The 17,269-nt window shown below is 48.2% G+C and overlaps 2 protein-coding genes across 2 annotated transcripts; both read right to left on the bottom strand.

The window, feature by feature from the left end:
* Window positions 1-6,501: 6,501 nt before the first annotated feature.
* On the bottom strand, window positions 6,502-13,407 carry RDM1 (RAD52 motif containing 1). Its single transcript, XM_067312030.1, has 7 exons — window positions 13,309-13,407; window positions 12,254-12,433; window positions 11,720-11,842; window positions 11,035-11,197; window positions 10,332-10,430; window positions 8,605-8,693; window positions 6,502-7,202 (listed from the first exon to the last, which is right to left on the bottom strand). Exons 1-7 carry the CDS (start codon window positions 13,393-13,395, stop codon window positions 7,098-7,100), a joined length of 846 nt encoding a protein of 281 aa, XP_067168131.1. The 5' UTR covers window positions 13,396-13,407; the 3' UTR covers window positions 6,502-7,097.
* A 162-nt stretch (window positions 13,408-13,569) lies between these two features.
* Window positions 13,570-16,998, bottom strand: GH1 (growth hormone 1). The gene is made up of 4 exons (XM_067312031.1): window positions 16,851-16,998; window positions 16,145-16,261; window positions 15,579-15,740; window positions 13,570-13,928 (listed from the first exon to the last, which is right to left on the bottom strand). Exons 1-4 carry the CDS (start codon window positions 16,932-16,934, stop codon window positions 13,728-13,730), a joined length of 564 nt encoding a protein of 187 aa, XP_067168132.1. The 5' UTR covers window positions 16,935-16,998; the 3' UTR covers window positions 13,570-13,727.
* Between the last annotated feature and the right edge of the window lie 271 nt (window positions 16,999-17,269).

Below are 17,269 nucleotides of genomic sequence, written 5' to 3'. Positions count from 1 at the left end.
CAGTCCCTCGATGACATCTAAAGTAGCGATCTTGCACCCAAAACCGGCCTACGACCAAAGCAAGTCTGCTCTACCCACGGTCACTGCGGATTCACACTCTGATTTACCTTTAGACCTTGTCACACTTACAGCTTCTGTAAAAACTGCATCCCATGCCAGGCCTGGAATGTGCCATTCCGGATCTGCGTGATGAGATTCCCACCAAGGTTTCTGGGGAAAGAGAAGATTGCAGAAATGAATCCAGTCTGTCCTAGAGGAAGCTGGTGCTGAGCAAAATTGATTTGTAGGAAATATGCAAATCCAAGGTAGAATAGGGAGGAAACTCTGCCACTTTCTTATTTGTTTAACCTGTCAAGGAGAGGAAATGAAGTGCACATGTGCTTAATCTATTTCTGTTCCATGATATAGTAAACTTTCAAGAAATGGCTTCTATTATGGCTGCATTTGGACAACCACACTATTTCTCATTCTGCTGTGGGTCACCGAGCTATCTGCACTGATCTCTTTAGCTCCGTCTCAGTTAGTCTTTTAGCGGCTGAAATTTAGTCACTGTTCTAAAAATAACAGGAACATTTTCTAGCACAAAAGGAGTTATAAATGTAAATAGACTTCTGTAAATACGTTAGAAAGACATTTTTATAACTCACATAAGCTGCAAAAAAGGAAGTGGCTCAAAAGCATGCTCCTCAATCGACAGGATTTTATTGCAGGATAAATCTCTGTTAAAATTAGAACATGAAATGTTAATTGCATTTGCACTGTCATGTTTGCTTTCCCTTGTTTTGACACTGGTAGTACATATGTTACATGGCTCTGATTTCATGCAGTATTTATATTTGATATTAGCTTCCACTGGTGAATAACCTGTGATAACCCTCATGACTGGAGGTGGCTTTCATCTCAGTGATGTTTTTCTAGCTCTGATCCCACCAGAATTATTTTAGGGCTTGATTTGCCTCTATGGGAACAGCAAGAATCCTCTAGAGAGGCACAGTTCAGCAGCAGAGGAAGCATCTGTATGGGCCACACCAATGTGTGACCCTCTGGATGTGCCACAGAGATGCAGACTCCTTTCCCTTGGTACCATCTGTGCTTTGCTTGCTGAAGTCAGCCAGAAAAGCCTGAACACCTCTAGCTGCAGACCTCAGCGACAGGTTGGTAACTTCACTTGTGATAAAAATGATTATTTTTCTCTTTATCCCTCCCTCCTACACAATATTTTGTGAAAAATTTAGGTTAAAGGGACACTATTAAGGATGCAAAAATCAAGAACATGAAAGTTTGGAAATGGCACAAGAAAGAACTGTAACCTAAACTCCACTTTCCCGCACAGCTCTGCTGTGAGATGTGTGTAAAGACTCAGCCACTGTGGGATTCACCTGGCCTCGCTTTAGAAATCAAAAGGTTCATTGTCTCAGCCTGAATTAGCTGCCTGGGCTTGTTCTGCAGTCAACAGTGAGAGAGAAGTATTTTTGGAGAGTGATTCATCCCCTGCTCAGAGAGGTTCCTAAGATCATTTGGATGAATGGGAAGTGCCTGTTCCTTTCCAGGGAGAATAAAGAGAGCCTGAACAATTAGCTTAATCCTAGGCAATCATTAGGCATTTAAAATTAGACAAGATGAATGCACTAGGTTTCTTTGGTAGGAGCTGGCCTCCCTACAGGAGAGAGTGTTCAGGAAGCTGCTGCAGCTCTGGTCTGCAGGATTTGGACCTCCCACAGAGGCAGCTCCTGTGAGAGCCAGGCGGTTGGGCAACGGGGGCAGGTGGGAGAAACGTCCTTGCACGTGCAATCTTAGACATGCTTTGGAGAGGTTTAGCTTTCAGTCCTGTAGAAGAAGAGTGTGTTTATAAGCCTGCTTGTTCCGAACTTGACTCATTTAGCCTATAAACCACATCCCGCAGAACATGCTTTCTGCTTTTCGGTTCCTGGATCCTTGTTTCCTAAGACTTAGGGCACTTCTACCTGCTAAGTAGACACAGGGAGAAGGGAGCCAGTGTGGGCAATGGGCCTCAGCACTGGTACTGACTCCCCAGCACTGAGATAAAACCTAGTTGCAGCTCTGGGGCTAGCTTACTAGAGGAGCTGTTCCAAAAAGGCCAAGATTGGCTTGGAGGGAGCTAAGTCCAAGGCAATGTGAGTACTAGAAAACACAAAAATTCCATTTTTCTGGGAAAAATGCAAGCGCATAAGGACCACATTCAATCAATGACATTGCAAATTCAAATAGTGGTGGAGCCAAGATACCTGCAACGATCTACAGGTATGAGCAACAGAGGGATTTGCAGGGAAACAACACGTCTTTGTGTCCTCATTTCAGCTACTCTGAAATGTACAGCTCTCAAATGTTCAGCTACTCTGCTGTTAATACAGCCTAAGGAGCTGGGCCCAAAACATGATGCTTGTGAGCCAGCTCCAACCAGGGCTTCCCTTGCTGTCAATTTTCTTTTTTACATGAGCAATATTTTTTCCTCTAATGTGAGGTTCCTGTTGATAAAAGTGCACTCATGCATCTAGTAAGACTCAGGTAATCTGGGCTCTGGGCACTAATGTCCTGAACTTTCATGGAAGGATTTATTTTTGCCTCTTAGTCTTTTCTCAATAGTCTGGGGATGAGAAGAGACAGCATGATAGCAGCTGAGCAGAAGACAGAACAGGACAAGATTTTGCTGTTCTTTTTTCACACTTCCTTTGTGCCACAGTTTTTTACCGCACAGGAAAACCCAAGATATGTGAAAAACTGAGCTTCAGGGAGAAAATAAAACCTGAATGCTCCTCTGCTTCCTTGCAAACAGTGTTAGAGACAGAGGACATTGTTGCAATCTCATGTAACATCATGTGGGCACAGATGCACATTTGTTTTTCCTCCAAGAAGTGGAGAGAATCAACTGAATATGGCCCTAAGCAACCTAGCTTTGAAGTTAGCCCTGCTCTGAACAGGAGGTTGGAGAAAAGACCTTCAAGTCTCAATCCATCTGGGATTTCAGCACTGGAAGGGACAGTGTAGGCACCTCTATTTTTCTTTGGCTGCCAGGAGAATTTCAGGAAGACAATAAACCACCAGAGAGACTGTCCCAAAAGTGGTCACCAGTGTGGGGCTCTGTCTTCACTGCAACAGAGGTCTTTCTGCCCAAACCCCAGCAGAGAGATGACATATGTGGGTTTTGCCTTGCTATAGATAATTGTCAACCCTAAAGGGTTTGTCCTGAGATGAACAGACTCCTAGCCTGCGGGAAGGCACCGTTAATTTGGGGTTGACTGCAAGTCACCCAGCGTGCACCGTGTTGTCTCTGCAGGGATCCTCCCACCGTGCCCTATTGCAGCAGAAACACTCAGCACCAAGACACCCCTGTTTTGCGGAGCCTGAAATAGGGGAAGAATAAGGCATATTTGTATGAGGGTGGGTAGAGCAGCCAGGGCCCAAAGGGAGGCCCGATACTGTGCTCCTCCCAGCGCATGCCACATGGCAACAAGCTGGTCTGAGCCTTCCTCTGCCCTCAAGGCAGGGGACAGAAATGGTACGTACAGGTGCTTCAGCAGGAGCAAACCCTCCAGCGAATGCCTCCCCACTGTCTTCAGAGCGTTGTCTTGGAGAACTCTGGAATGAGACAAAACAGGCACTTACTGCTACACCAGCTGCTCTACAGGAGGGAACAGGGTTTTCAGAGGAATATGTTCTGCAATAGTTTTACTAAAAATGCCTCTGTTTCCCTGAGTCACCACAGGGACCTATATTGCCCATCTCAAGACCAGACACTTGTTCCTGTGTTGCTGAAGCTAACAGTAGCCTCATCATTGATTAAACACGCACAGGAACGGCCCCGTAGGATTGAAACCACTAGCCCAAGAGGGGCACAGCTCAGGGCATCTCTTGCTGTCCCAGGAAGCACAGGGAATTTATGCCCTTCCTTGCAGAGCATCTCAGGTTTGAATTCAAATGGAAACGGTTTATGTGGATGCTAGTATTCTTCATATCCTTGGCTCAAAAACCAGACTAGATGGATGGAAAATATCTGAACTCCCAACATTTCAAATGCTAGGGAATACTTACAAGTACTCAGCCCACAGGTATTCCCTCCACACCGGTGCGTCAATGGAAGAAATAGTGTTGCCAGTGAAATCTCTGCAAAGAAATGATTGGCACATCATAATCGTTGTAGCGTGCTATATATAAAAGCTCTGCAAAAAGACTACTTGCAAAATATACTCCCCATGCCTGATATTTCTTGGTGCCAGAGCTGCTCATTCCCCATAGCATAATACCCAGGGATTTTAATTAAGCATTTGCAATGTTGTATACAAAGTCCTCTTTTCTCTCCCACAAATCCCACTGCTTCCTAGGGAAACAGAAGGATCCTGGAGGGTTAGATCTTGAACAGCACGCTCAGAAAAACCTGCAAATTTGGCTATTAAGGTAGAGCAAAATTTGCCTAGACATGCAACAGCACAGCTAGCCCAGCTTCAGCCCCTCTGTGGTGCAGCGCGAGCCCTCGGAAACCACCGGCAGGAGCTGTCGGTGAATCACTCCCAGGCGTCCTCTCCCCACGGGCACTTGGGTGTCTGCGGTGAGTCCTGTGGCTACGTGGGTTTTGGCGAGCGGCTCGCAGGGCCAGGAGCACTTGCTGTCCTGTGTGAGGTTTATTTACCAGGCAGCGCTCACTAGGAATAAAAAGCTGAGGAAGGAAAGAGGGATGGGGGGACTGGGACGGATGCCACAGGCATGTCCCTTAGAGCAGCATTTCAAACCTGGATGTCTAAAGAGAGGGTTAAGCAACTGCGTAGAGAGGTAAATAAAGCAATCTGCCTTCCCTAGGGCCTGTTCGCTGTCAGCTCCAGCTGCCTGTGGGGATCAGGCAGCTGCACCTTAAAACGGAAACGTGGAAGATGGATTCACCGGACCGAACAGAGCTGTCTCCGTCTGCGCTGCCTGCCTCGGCCTCCATTTCCAGGCCGCGGAAACAAACACGCGCCTCCAGGTGTTGCACGTCTCAGCCCACGCCAACACCGGGATCCACTGGCGCGACCCTGCTCCGCGTGCGCCTATTCCCTCGCTGCTCAGACGGAGCAGCTGGGGGCTGGAAATGCTGCAGTTTGGGGGAGAAACTCCCCCCAGGGAAGGGGGGTTGGGGCCACAGCCATCCGGGTGAGGGAAGGACGCGGATGACACTCTCCCAGCAGCACGCTGTGGCCTCCCGCTACCCGTAAACGGCACAGCGGCCATTTTCCTCCGCCTCCTTCCCTCGCGGGGAGGCGGGTTAAGGCTGGGGATCGGGAAAGGCTGGTCACCGGTCCCCAGAGCGGGACAAACCCCCGTCGCCGTGGACGGTACTCACAGGATGGAGAGGGCCAGGCGTCGGGCCGCTTGGGGGATGCCAGCCAGGGCAGCGTGGCTGCAGTTGAGCAGCCGCCCGCGGCAGCGGCAGGGCGCCAGGCAGGCGGCGTCGGGCCACTCCGGGGAAGGGGTCACCGCCGCTGCCAGCAGCGCCAGGAGGACGAGGGGGTGGCGGGGCCTGGCGAGGCCCATGGCGCGCGTGGGGCCGGCGCGGCGTTGCCAGGCAACCGGGCGCCGCAGGCCTGGAGGCCGCAGGTAGGCCTCGCCGCCCTCCCCCTTGCCAAGCCTCCGGATCGCGCTTTTTCCCCCGCTTTACCACCCCTAAAAATTAACAGGCCGAGACCCATTCCCACGTGTATCCGCCGTCGAGGCCGGGGCCCCCACCCCGCAGCTCCGGGCAAGCCCAGCTGCCCTGGAAGCAGGTCACTGAACGGAGGTGTCTGCTCCCACCCAAGCAGCAGGGCTTCCGCCAGCTCCTGGCTCCAGCGACACGGTCTTACACGCGCCTGAACGCGGGCAGGCAGCGGGGAGCAACGGAGCTTTAATTTCACACCAGCGACCAGTATTTCCAACAGGAATAACAGGAAAGAGGCAGCTTGGTAATTTGTAGCCAAGCTCCAGCGTTTCCTTTCACAAGCACGACCGAGTTCTCGGAGCGTGCCATGGTAGAGGATTTACCACATCCCGTGAAAGTCTGTTCCAGTGCTTAATTATTTCCACCTGTAAAACATCGGCATCTTGCTTCCCGCTTGAATTCTTCTGACTTTGGCTGCCAGCCACTCGATCTTGTTTCACGTTTGCGCCTTCCAGGTTAAAAAGCTTGTTGAGCATCAGGTGTCTTCTCCTTGCAGAGCTGCTGTTGCATCCTGCATCGTGTCACCCCTTCCTCTTTTTGTTAAGTTAAATACGCCACACTCCCAACATCTCTCATTTCAAGGTTTGCATGACAGATCTCAGTCACCCACGTGGCTCTTCCCTGAGCTCTCCCGCGTCTCAGTCACCTTCTTCCAGCCACAGAGATTAAAAAAAAAACAGCTGAGCAGGGGTTTGTTACCAAAACAAGAATTATCTTCCCCAACATGCACCTTTGTGATTTGCGGACCTTAATGTACCTTCCCATTGAATATCCTGCCTCCGAGGTTCATTTATCACATGAACAGCTATAAAATATGATTTTACTTAATTTAATGGAAAACATATGTTCACAGCTTTAAAAAGAACCTTTGCTTTACATCACGATAATGTCCCAGCTACTTGGTTCAATAGATCAACACAGGACTTAGGCTTATCTCTTTAAAAGAAATTTCACCTACAGAAATACATTTATCTGTGCCTGTGTGCACATGTGTTAAGTCCTACAGCTACTCCTGCTGGTAAGACAGCTATTTCTACCCATCTCTGGTGCTCTCTTGCAGATCAGATCTAACCTGCACTGTAGCTCTTCCAGGAAGGGCCTGTTTGTTTTATTTTTAAGTGCTATGCACATCTGATATGCTGTCTAAATAATAACCATACAGCTAAGCTGACTTCCATATATAGCTGACCTGGATAAGTTGACAGGAAAACACTTTCTTCTCCAAGAACGGCATACGTTTTTGGGCTTAATTTTAGTAACACTAGGTTTATTGCCCATTTCTTTCATTGTTACATAGTTGGGGAAGAAGAAAGTGGTGGATATGAGGCACATGTCATTTCCACCGCTTTAGACTTTCACTGTCAATCAGATACTGCAGCATTTTTAGAAAATATCTAAAGTCCAGGCTGCACTAATTAGACAGCGCCTCCTGTTGAGGGAGCTCATCATCAAAACTGAGCTCAGACAAAACTTCTTCTTCTTCGAAGTCAAACTGTTCCAAGGACAATTCATTGACCTGAGAAGAGAAATCAAGAGTGAATTTGTTTCTCTACCACGTATTTTAACTTCTCTCTGCACCTGGAAACAAAATGTATTTTTACCATGTACAAGAGACGACCCCCATGGTATCTACAAACTCAGGAACCTTTCTATTTCAGAATGACTGACCAAAATCACAAGGCAGTGAACCGAAAGGACACCCAGCAGTTCTCCTCCCAAGCAAGTTGTTCTGAATTCCTATCTGCTAGCTAGCTGCACCAGGCTGGTATGTGCCTTGCGGAGACAACACTGAATCAACTCCCACGCACCATCACTAGGAAAGCGAGACTGCAGGGGAAGTGAGGGACGACTCTTTTTTTAAACAGAGGTTTGAGAAGCAGCAGGCTTTCTGCCTCGCTTTGCTGCACACTTCTCTAATGGCCATTAAATGTTAGGTCACTTCTCCGTGGGTTTAAATAAAGTTAGATAAAAGGGGCAGTGCAGAAGAAAATGCACAGAGAGAACAAAACAGCAGAAATTTCCTCCCAACTGATATTTCTGATGGATATTAGTTACTTCACACACAAAAATACCTCGTATTTTACTGTTACTCTGCAGCAAGAAAGGAAGGTAGCTCTGTCCATGGATACCAGGTGACTCAGTGTCATCAAATGGGGTAATGTGTCATAAGGTTCATTAGACATTTCCTTAATGCAAGTTGCAGGAGGAGCTGGACACTGTACTGTGCATTGCTGACACATCATGTGAGACTGATGCTTGCTTTCGAAAGAGCACCGTATCAGTGACCTTCCCTGGAAAATAACTGCTTTCAAACTAAGCAAGATGAAAATCCCCTGCTCAGGACTTGCTGTGTACAAAGGCTAGCATTCAGAACTCCATCTCATTGAGCATGATGATAAAAGTTTTATTATTGTACCTGAATATTTTTGTTCTTTGCATGCTAAGAGATCCCACAACTACCTGCAGGTATTTCACACAGCCTTTTAACAATCATTCCTTCTAGGGTAAGAATAAATTTATGAAATTCATTTCTTGATGGGGAGTTTCATTTAAGAACTTAAAAGTCATTTGCTTTAGCTTACTGTAACTTTACTGGGATTTTCACTCTCACAGATGCTATGAAAAAGCAGGCCTGGACACAGTCATGTGTGAGACTTGTCAGCCCACATCATCCAACTGCTCATTTTCCTGTGCTATTTAAAATGTACACACATCTCTGCACAAAGATGCCCAAGAAATTAAGACTTTTAAAACCTTAGCATGCTATACAATTTCAAGATGTGATTACTTTCTGAACTTCAAGTTTAGATCATTGCACAAAAAGAGGACGTCAGAGATCGTAGTAGTAACAACCATATCTCTCATCTCTAGAGGTATCACACAGCTATCGTGCAAAGCTAAATACCCACTGGGTTTACCTGAATAAGTCCCTTCAGTTCCTCCTCTGTTAGGGAGTCTGTGGGCTCCTCCTGGGTGGAGTTGTACTCCACAGCCACTTTACCATTGTCTGAAACAACACACAGAATAAACAGCCAGAGACACAACTGTGTGTAATAACAATAAACATACCCTAAACCCTTTCTTGGGATCTGACTGAACAGGATGAATCTACTTCATAACTGCATTCAGAGGGGGTGGCTGGTTGTTCTGAATGATTGTAGATGGAATAGGGCATTTTATTGTCCCATAGCAGACCGTGGGGTTCTAGCTTATTTGTTCTTTTACATAACACAACCATCTTACTATGAAACACTGAACTTTCCCTAGTGGTTTAAGTGGTGCTTGCTGGCTGCAGCGTTACTATGGACGTGGACAGAGCTCGTGACTCCTACTGTCATGGCTGGGCACAGAAACAGAGGGGCTGATCTTGTTTCTACTGTCAAGCAAGCTCCAGCGGAAGCAGGATTGGGCTCCATCACTTCGAGGACTGTTACAGTTCTGAAAGTGCCCAGGAAGGAAAGAACTGAAGGGTTTGTGATGTTAATTATCAGGCATGGAGGAGAAAAGTGGTAGTTACCGCATGGTACAACTTAAACAGCATGTTGTGAATCTCTAGAGCTGCCTTTTTCTCAGGCCTATGTGCCTGTCTTCTCTGCAGAAGATTAAAAGGCTCTTACTAAATGGAGAGGAAATTGAAAGTGAGGAAGCAGAAATAGATGGAGAAGAAGCAGCATGATAATTGCTGGTCTCTGTTATGTGATGGGCCAGAAGGCAGGAATCACTGCAAAGCATCTGAGTCCAGAGATGCATCTCTCTAAAGGACATCTTAAAGAACCCATGGGAAGAATCTGACAGGTATTTAAATCCTGCTGGATTCAACAGAGCAAGTTCCTGCTCAGATGCTTTGCTGTATCAGTGACTCAGCATGAAGTGGTGTTTACTGGGAAGGTCTCCTCTGTGTGAATTAAGGATAGCAGCACTGACCTGACCACATGAGGTTACATCCTGATGAGATAAACGCATAAAAGACTGAAGTACTCAGATACTACATAAATAGGAGTCATCTACGAGCTCAAAGAGCACAACACCTAGAATCCACAGAAAGCAGATATGGCTGTTTCTCGGTAGGCACAGAGCCAGTTTCTATAGCTACAAACTGCAGCAATAGTAGCCCCAAAGAAGCAACACCGCATACAACAGCGAGGTGTGGACCTTTGACAGCAACCGCCGGGCCAGGAATCAGATAGGAACATGCAACATGCTGCAGTTGCATTAATGTTACCCCTGGAACCAGAATTTGTTCACATCCGTATTCAGCATGTGCAAGTCCAATGCTAATAAGCTCTCCCTGCCAGGGTTTACACTTTAGGCTTCTGCATTTTCTAAAACCAGTTTCAATGGTCTCTTAAAAAACAAAACAAAACAAAACAAAAAACACACACACACACACCAAAACCCCACCACACCCAAAACACATACAAACAGCTTTCTGATGGGTGTTTCCTTTCACTCACACAGCTCATGCGACAGGACCACTCGGTTAAATCACTGCCAACCACCACACAAGTTTAATTCTGGTGGAGAGCCCAAAAACCCACTGAATTCTAAGCAAAGTTGTGGGAAAAAGAATTCACATTCATTTTCATGAAAGTTATAATGTCATCAGCCCAAACACCCTAGTGTTTAATACAAAAATAAGCCTTACCTAAAACCACAAGGAGTATCTTCTGAAAAGCGCTAGACAAAGCTTTCCCAGCTGCAAGCTTCTGAACTCTTCTTGTGGCTGTGACAAACTCGAGAGGATCTAAACCCAAGGAGCCGTGGGTTATTGATGTTAGGATGACACTCTGCATATGAAAGCACACAAACTGCCTTGTACTACGAAACATAACAAATTCATCTGGGAGCTGAACGCAGCATTATGAATCTGATAAGAAAGCTGCTTATGTTTTGCGAGTAATTGGCAGCGTGGCAGCGCCCTCACAAGGGCTTCATGTGCCAGCCCAGGCAAAGCAGCACATCTTCAGCCCTTCGTCAGGACCCTGCCCAAGGCATCGGGCAGTGGAGATCTCAGCAGGCATTTGGGCTGTGCCACAGGCACAGGATCTCTTAGGAATCACACAGCATGCTCACATCAAAAGTGGCTGCAATGGGGAATGAATAATCCTACAGGTGAGAGAGAGAGAGAGGGGAACAGAGGGTAGAAAAGCAATAGCGGTATGAAGCAGGGAGGGAAGACACATGCTTAGGACTCGTTGCTGTAAAGCACAGCGGCTTACAAGGCCTCCCCAGATGCTTGTCTCCAGCTAAACTGAGATATTACATTAGATTCACATAATGTGCAAACGCAAGAATGACCAGGGTCTGACAACTGCCGGCAGAGACTTTCAGCTGCAGCGAAAACGTACCTTCACCATTTTCTACGTCTGCCTCACCGAGGCCAACTCCCCTGGTGCGTACCCCATGGTTGGGCATCGTTACTTCTACGGCACACAGGTATTTAAGGGATCGCTTCTGTAATGTCTTTCCCAGCTCCTCATTATCATCATCAAAGCCAGAAACATTCTGCAGCTGTTGGGAAGACCACAAAATAATTACAGTTAAATAGAAAGGGGATATATTGACCACCTAGGCCCACGCCTGCATAGCACAGACCTTCTCTGCAGTGTGTAGCCCTAGGCCAGTAGCATACCGCAGAGCCAGAGCAGGGATATTCACTGTTTTGACTCTAATTCAGAAATATCCCAGGGTCCCTATCCTCTGGGAATCAAGCCTGTAATCTTAGTCATCTCAGACACTTTCAGCACATGAAGACTATTGTCAAGTTTTGGCACTGCTTTAAACACAGCCACACGAAAACCGGATCCCCCCATTTGTATAAACAGAAACCCAGCCAGTGCCCTTGCCCACAGCAATCTTCTCTCCCCAGGCTTTCAGAACATCCTCATTTGTGGTCCAAAACGCAGCTCCTGTGGCTGTCTTTACTAGGGACAATGATTTGAGGACAATTCTGTTCATCCCATCAACCGCCCCAATTGAGAATATGGGATGAGGAAAGGGAGCAACAGCTGATGGACATAAAGGGCCTCTTACTGTGATGATGCGACTGGACCAGCCGTTAAAGCCAAGGTAGTGGTTGGCCAGTTCCTGGCACTTGTTGCTGTTGAGAGCAAGAACTTGCTGCTGAAACACTTTCTGCTTGGCGCAAACACAAACCTGTTGAGGAAGGAATAATCCTGATTATCCAGGCTTTGCTTCCAGGGTTCCCACTGCAGACACACCATTGGTGGCTCTGGGAGAGAAGTTTGTAGGGAATGCATTCACTAATCACATGGGTGTTTCTGACATGTGTCAAATATTTGTAACCCAAGAACGGACCCTGCTTTGCACAAACGATTCCAGCAGAAGGATGCTGCCACATTACTTCTTAAATGCTACCTGGATGCTACTATTGCCAGCAGTGGGGGATGTCACAGGGTATGATGGTAGCACCCAGCAAAAAGTTAGCAAACTTTCATGCAAAAGCACAGGGACTGCCACTGAGGAGGTTAACAAATATTTCACCCTCTTGCTGCAGGTTAGGATGGTGAGTCCTGGAAGTTTCACACCTGGGGCCATTCTACTTACCTTCAAGGGAGATTTCTGAAACAGTCTTTGCCCGTTGCATGCGCGCTGGGCTCTGTTGGCATCTCCAGATGAATAAAACTTAATGATGGCATAATACCCAGGCCCTGCCACAGCAGCATTTCTGTGTGCTCGCACCGAGTAGAGTAGCCCAAATTTGGAAAACACTGAAAACAGGGAATGCTGAGGAAAAGCAAGAAAAACACAGGTGTTTTGAGGAACATCTGCTGCTGCTCCAGAGCCTGAGCAACAGCCACAGAGACAGGACTATTCCCAAGACCTAATTACTTAGAAAATGAGGAGTGTTTTAGTGCTGTTCTTGCCATGTAACAGTAGTAATCCCTGGAATAATCAGCAAGACTGAACATAACATGAGTATCTGGCAGATAACATCTTTGCTTCCCATAAAAGTAAGCCCAAACTGGCCAGATCTCTTACCCTGCCAGTGTCTCCTTCCCAATATTATCCCGCCTCTGAACTGAGAGGAAAGACAGACGTGGGATTTTCTGTCTCCCGAGTTATCCTCATCCCAGGCTGCCTCTTACTCTCCGCTTTGCATGTGTGCTGCCCTGTTAAAGCTTCAGTACAGCATTAACGCTGTATTTTGCAGATAGACTAACAGGATTTTATTTCCGCTCTTCCACATTTTGCCGGTTTCCCAGGAACTTCGGCTTCGCAGACAGCCGCTGGCGGCGTTTCGCTGCTTCCTTGAAGGGCGCTGAAGCGTTTCGCCAGGCCGAGAAGCCGGGGAAACCGGCCGCGGCGCAGAGAGGCACCGGGGCCAGCGGCCACCCCTGCCGCCCCCGCAGGGCCGCACGGGGCCCAATGGAACAACAAAACCGCGAAATAATAATCATAAAAGAAATAAAAAATGCATTATTAGCGCGTGGGGAAGGTGGTGGGAGAAAAGGCCAGCGCAGGCGAGGAGGAACCGCGGCCTCAGGGCTGGGGGAGCGGGGAGGACGCGGCCTCGGCCCCCCGCTCCTCGGCCCCGGGAGGACACGGACGCGGACGCAGCCCCGCGCAGCCCCGGGGGTCGCGGCCCGGCTTCGCCTCACCTCCAGGCCCGGCGCCTCCTCCAGCCCCCAGACCAGCAGCGTCTGGGCGCTCCCCACCGGCACCCGGAACTCCACCACCTCCGCCATGCCAGGCCCGGAGCGGGGAAGGCGGCTCCGGCCCGGCCCCTCGGCCCGCCCCGGCCCCGCCGCCCTCAGCCCCCCCGGCGCCCCGAGAGGGGGATATGGCCGGCGCCCCCGATCGCCCACCCCAGCCCACCTCGCCCCGGGGGGCTCCCCGGGAGGCAGCGAGACACGCACAGCTTCAGCGGGTAGCAGGTTTATTCTCCTCGGGCCCAACCGGTTCCCGTTACAGGAGAGGGGGCTCCCGGCGGAGGGTCGGGAGTGGCCCCCGGCTCTTCTTCCTCAGCAGAGGGGTGCCAGGGCCGCGCGCGGCGGGGTCGGGGGCCCCGTCGCCTCCCTCAGATGGTGCAGTTGCTCTCGCCGAAGCGCCGGCACTTCATCACCTTCAGGTAGGTCTCCACCTTGTGCAGGTCCTTCTTGAAGCACGACAGCAGGCCGTAGTTCTTCAGCAGGGCGTCCTCGTTGCGCAGGTGGATGTCGAATTTGTCGTAGGTGGATTTGAGGAGTGGCGGCCCGCGAGGGCTCCGGTCGTCCAGCTCCTGCAAGGAGGCACCGGCGTTAACGGGGAGGAAGGACGAGGCTGAGCGGAGCAGGCCGGGGAGGCTGGAGGGAGATGGAAGCGGAAGGAGGGCAGACAGGCCCGGGATTGAGCGTCATCGAAGGTGCTGGGGCTCCTCTTGCGACGCTGGGACATTCCCTCACGTCACGCTTCCCCTCCAGCCCATTCCCGCACCCTTCCACATTTTTCTTACATGCTGTGGCTCTCTGTTCAAAGTCAGACCTTCTTCACTGTTTTCAGGGAAGTTTCAAGTCCCTTTTCCCACCTCGCTTTAAAGGAATTTTTTTTTTCTCTTATGACCTCATATGTCAAAGTACTCTCAAGTCTATATGTTTGCAAGAATAGCAATTGTACAGGGATGATGTTACACAAACACAATTTCATGCATATGAAACTGCCAGCAAGAAGCGAGCTGGACCAAATGCTGCAGGAAGGGAAGACTCTGTCTTTTGGGGTCTTCAAAAATGTGGAGATTTGTAGGGTTTCTCCATAGCAACCCTAGCCAAGGAGATGGGGAACCGAGCAAATAATTCTGTTTTTTCTCCCACTTTCCCAGTGAACAAAGCTCTAACCCAGACCCAGGCTTTGAGCATCTGGAGCTCAGAGATCTGCGATCTGCCACCCCTCCTGCCCTGCTTTGCTCACCAGCTGACACAGCAAATAGAACTTTTTTGGTTAAGTAAACAGTGTCTTAAATGAACACAATATGATTATTTGTTTAGTTTCTGTATACCACTTTTCAATGTCCTAGCACATATCAAATGGAGACCAAAATCTGGAAATGGAACTGATACATATACCTGCTTTCTCCAGCTGAAGCGCCAGGTCAGAAGATCTCTTTCTACTCTCAAGGCTTGACTTTCAGCGTTGTTTAGATGCTTGAAGATGTAAATAAGTGTCCAGACTCATTTCTCACAGATCTAGATCTCAGAGCTCTAGCTACATTGTGGTGCTGGCAGATAGACTTACTTACAGAGTGAACTCATCTGACAGGGGATCCTGATAGGCAGTGAACAGTTTCATTTAAAAAGACAAAAAAGAAATTGAGTGACCTTTCTGAAGATCATTCTCTATCTCTCACCTGTCTAGATGCTCTATACTGTAAATCTCATTTAAGAGAGAGGCATCAGAGTATGGGCTTCCACCTGTACACAGACTTACAAGGTTTGCTTCTATAAAATGTCATTAGTCCTTAAAGTCATGTTGCAGATCCTTGCATCATTTACTTCCCTTGAAAGTATTTTGTGTGGTGATGTAGCAAACATTCTTGCATTGCTATTTGTATAGTAGATTTAACCAATTGAGTATCCTTTGGTGCTAGGTTTGGAAAGACTTGGGGTCTAGACTGTTGTGATATTCCTAGTCTGTGCTGTTATCTGAGTGGTTATAGCAGTGTTATTAACATCTGTTTTGTTTTTTCTGGTACTCCCCAGTGAAGAAGTGTGTGCGATGGAGTGCCGTGATTTGATTGTGTTAAAAAAAACAAAGTTGAAGGGATGCCCCTGGTCTTTGGAGTGGAGGTGGGGAGGTTTGTCGTGGTCTTTGGATCCTGTGGAAGACTCTGAGAGCTTCGTGCCTTGTGTCCAGGAGATCCCTGGTATTCTGTAATCATGACACATCTGCAACTTACCCTCATCAGGGCTTGGATCCCTTCTTCTAGGTCCTTCAGTTTTTCATAGACTCTGTCTGAGGTGCCAAAAACCAGGTTGTTTGTGAACACCTTGCTTAAGTACTGCACCGGGGTCAACCAGGACTGGATAAGAACCAGTGAAAACCGAAGAAGCTCCATGTCCTGAAAAGAAAAAAACAGCGGTCAAAGCTGTGCAGGTGAGTTGTGGAGTTACCCATGTGACCTTATCCCTCTGAAACAGCCCAAAGGTGACCCAGAGATGTCACTGCTTCCGCAGCTTTGGCAGATATAAATTTGTTTGTGAGCTGAGGAGTACCACCCAGAAATCTGTCCTGTGCAGAAAGTATTTTTTTCTCCTCCTTGCTATGGGATATGATTTATAGCCTAACCCGAAAGAGTCTTTCTTTCTGCATGCAGGGTGTGCAAAGTGAAATGGGAGAGGAAGAACAGTACCTCAAGAAGTGCTGGAGATGTTAAACCTTACAGATGGAAACCCTCTGTTCCCATATTGAAACACAGTTGGGCTCTTAAAATAGGTCTGTGCTTGCCCGAGGGAGAGAACTTACTGATTTCTGCTGGGCATCATCCTTCCCTGTGGGAGCAGGAATGGTTTCCGAGTAACAAAATGCTGACTGGGAATTTTTGTTGGCGTGTCTCTGGTCCTCCGGAATATAGGTGCGTTCCTGTGGGGACATCCCAAATACACTCAGATCTCTTGTTGCCTGTGTACTGGCGGAAGACCATAGACACTTTTCTCAGGCTGTTCTGAACGGTTACTCTTTGCGAGAAAGAAATACGAAATAAAAAGTATCTCTGTGCAGGACTGTCAGATAGGAAGCAGGAGTTCACAGTTGGCTCAAGAGTTACTGGAATTAAAGGTCATCCTCTCGTTAAGCCAAAGTGCTAATGTACATGCACAAAATATTTGGACTGGGTTCTCCCTAGGAGTAGAAGACCCCCATGGACAGGTCTCACCAAAGCAGACAACTCATGTGTGCTGTTGGCAGTAGCAGAGATTGAATACTTTTAAACACTCAGAATTAGCAAGGGCCATAGGTGACCAACTCAGGAAATCTTGCAAAGAGGTCTGCCATAACCTGTCCTGTCTTACTAAGGCCTTCTTTCCTCACCCTGAGCTGACAGAGAAGACACCAACAGTTAAAAATATCTCTTTCTAGAAACTTATACTGGCTCTAGGTTGACACAGCCATGGCACAGTCCCCAAACCACCAAGCTAATGAGGAGGAGATGCCCCGATACCGCAACACTTACAAACTCTTTGTACGTCTCAGCAGCCAGGAGGTGAAGGTGCTGAGCCCTCAGCACAGCATTGGCAAACAGGTTGGAAAGGGGCATGGCCGGGAAGGTTGCAGCTTCCTTTGGCCACTGCAATCCCAGGGTGATCACAGCGATGAAGAGAGGAGAAAACCACGACCCTACAGCAAAGAGAAGGAAGAAGGTGTTAGCAGTCCTTTAGTGACTGTGCTGAGGAGTGGGTGGCACCTGTGAATTTCTGCTCAGCCTCTTCTGTTCTTGCTGGCTGAGGGCTCACCTCGCTGAACATCTTGTTTGTCTCTGTAAGTGAACTTAGCTCTGTAGCTCCCCCAAATCAGATGAAAACCCCTCCCCTCTCACTAGACATGCCCTCAAGTCTCATACTGCTCCCAGTGTTACAAGCACTATTTTCCTGG

The sequence above is a fragment of the Apteryx mantelli genome, chromosome 28, assembly GCF_036417845.1.
Source record: "Apteryx mantelli isolate bAptMan1 chromosome 28, bAptMan1.hap1, whole genome shotgun sequence".
Classification (NCBI taxonomy): Eukaryota; Metazoa; Chordata; class Aves; order Apterygiformes; family Apterygidae; genus Apteryx; species Apteryx mantelli.
The sequence above is the reverse complement of the archived record's forward strand: the minus strand, read 5'-3'. Positions and strand labels throughout refer to the sequence as shown.

Coding starts and splice junctions, on each gene's coding strand:
- RDM1 (XM_067312030.1), bottom strand. CDS start 13,395: ATGGCGGAGGTGGTGGAGTTCCGGGTGCCGGTGGGGAGCGCCCAGACG. Junction 10,431..11,034: donor AGACGTAGAAAATGGTGAAG/GTACGTTTTCGC, acceptor CCTTGGGTTTAG/ATCCTCTCGAGTTTGTCACA. Junction 8,694..10,331: donor GATACTCCTTGTGGTTTTAG/GTAAGGCTTATT, acceptor GTGTTGTTTCAG/ACAATGGTAAAGTGGCTGTG.
- GH1 (XM_067312031.1), bottom strand. CDS start 16,934: ATGCCCCTTTCCAACCTGTTTGCCAATGCTGTGCTGAGGGCTCAGCAC. Junction 15,741..16,144: donor ATGATGCCCAGCAGAAATCA/GTAAGTTCTCTC, acceptor TTTTCTTTTCAG/GACATGGAGCTTCTTCGGTT. Junction 13,929..15,578: donor GGATCCAAGCCCTGATGAGG/GTAAGTTGCAGA, acceptor GCCTCCTTGCAG/GAGCTGGACGACCGGAGCCC.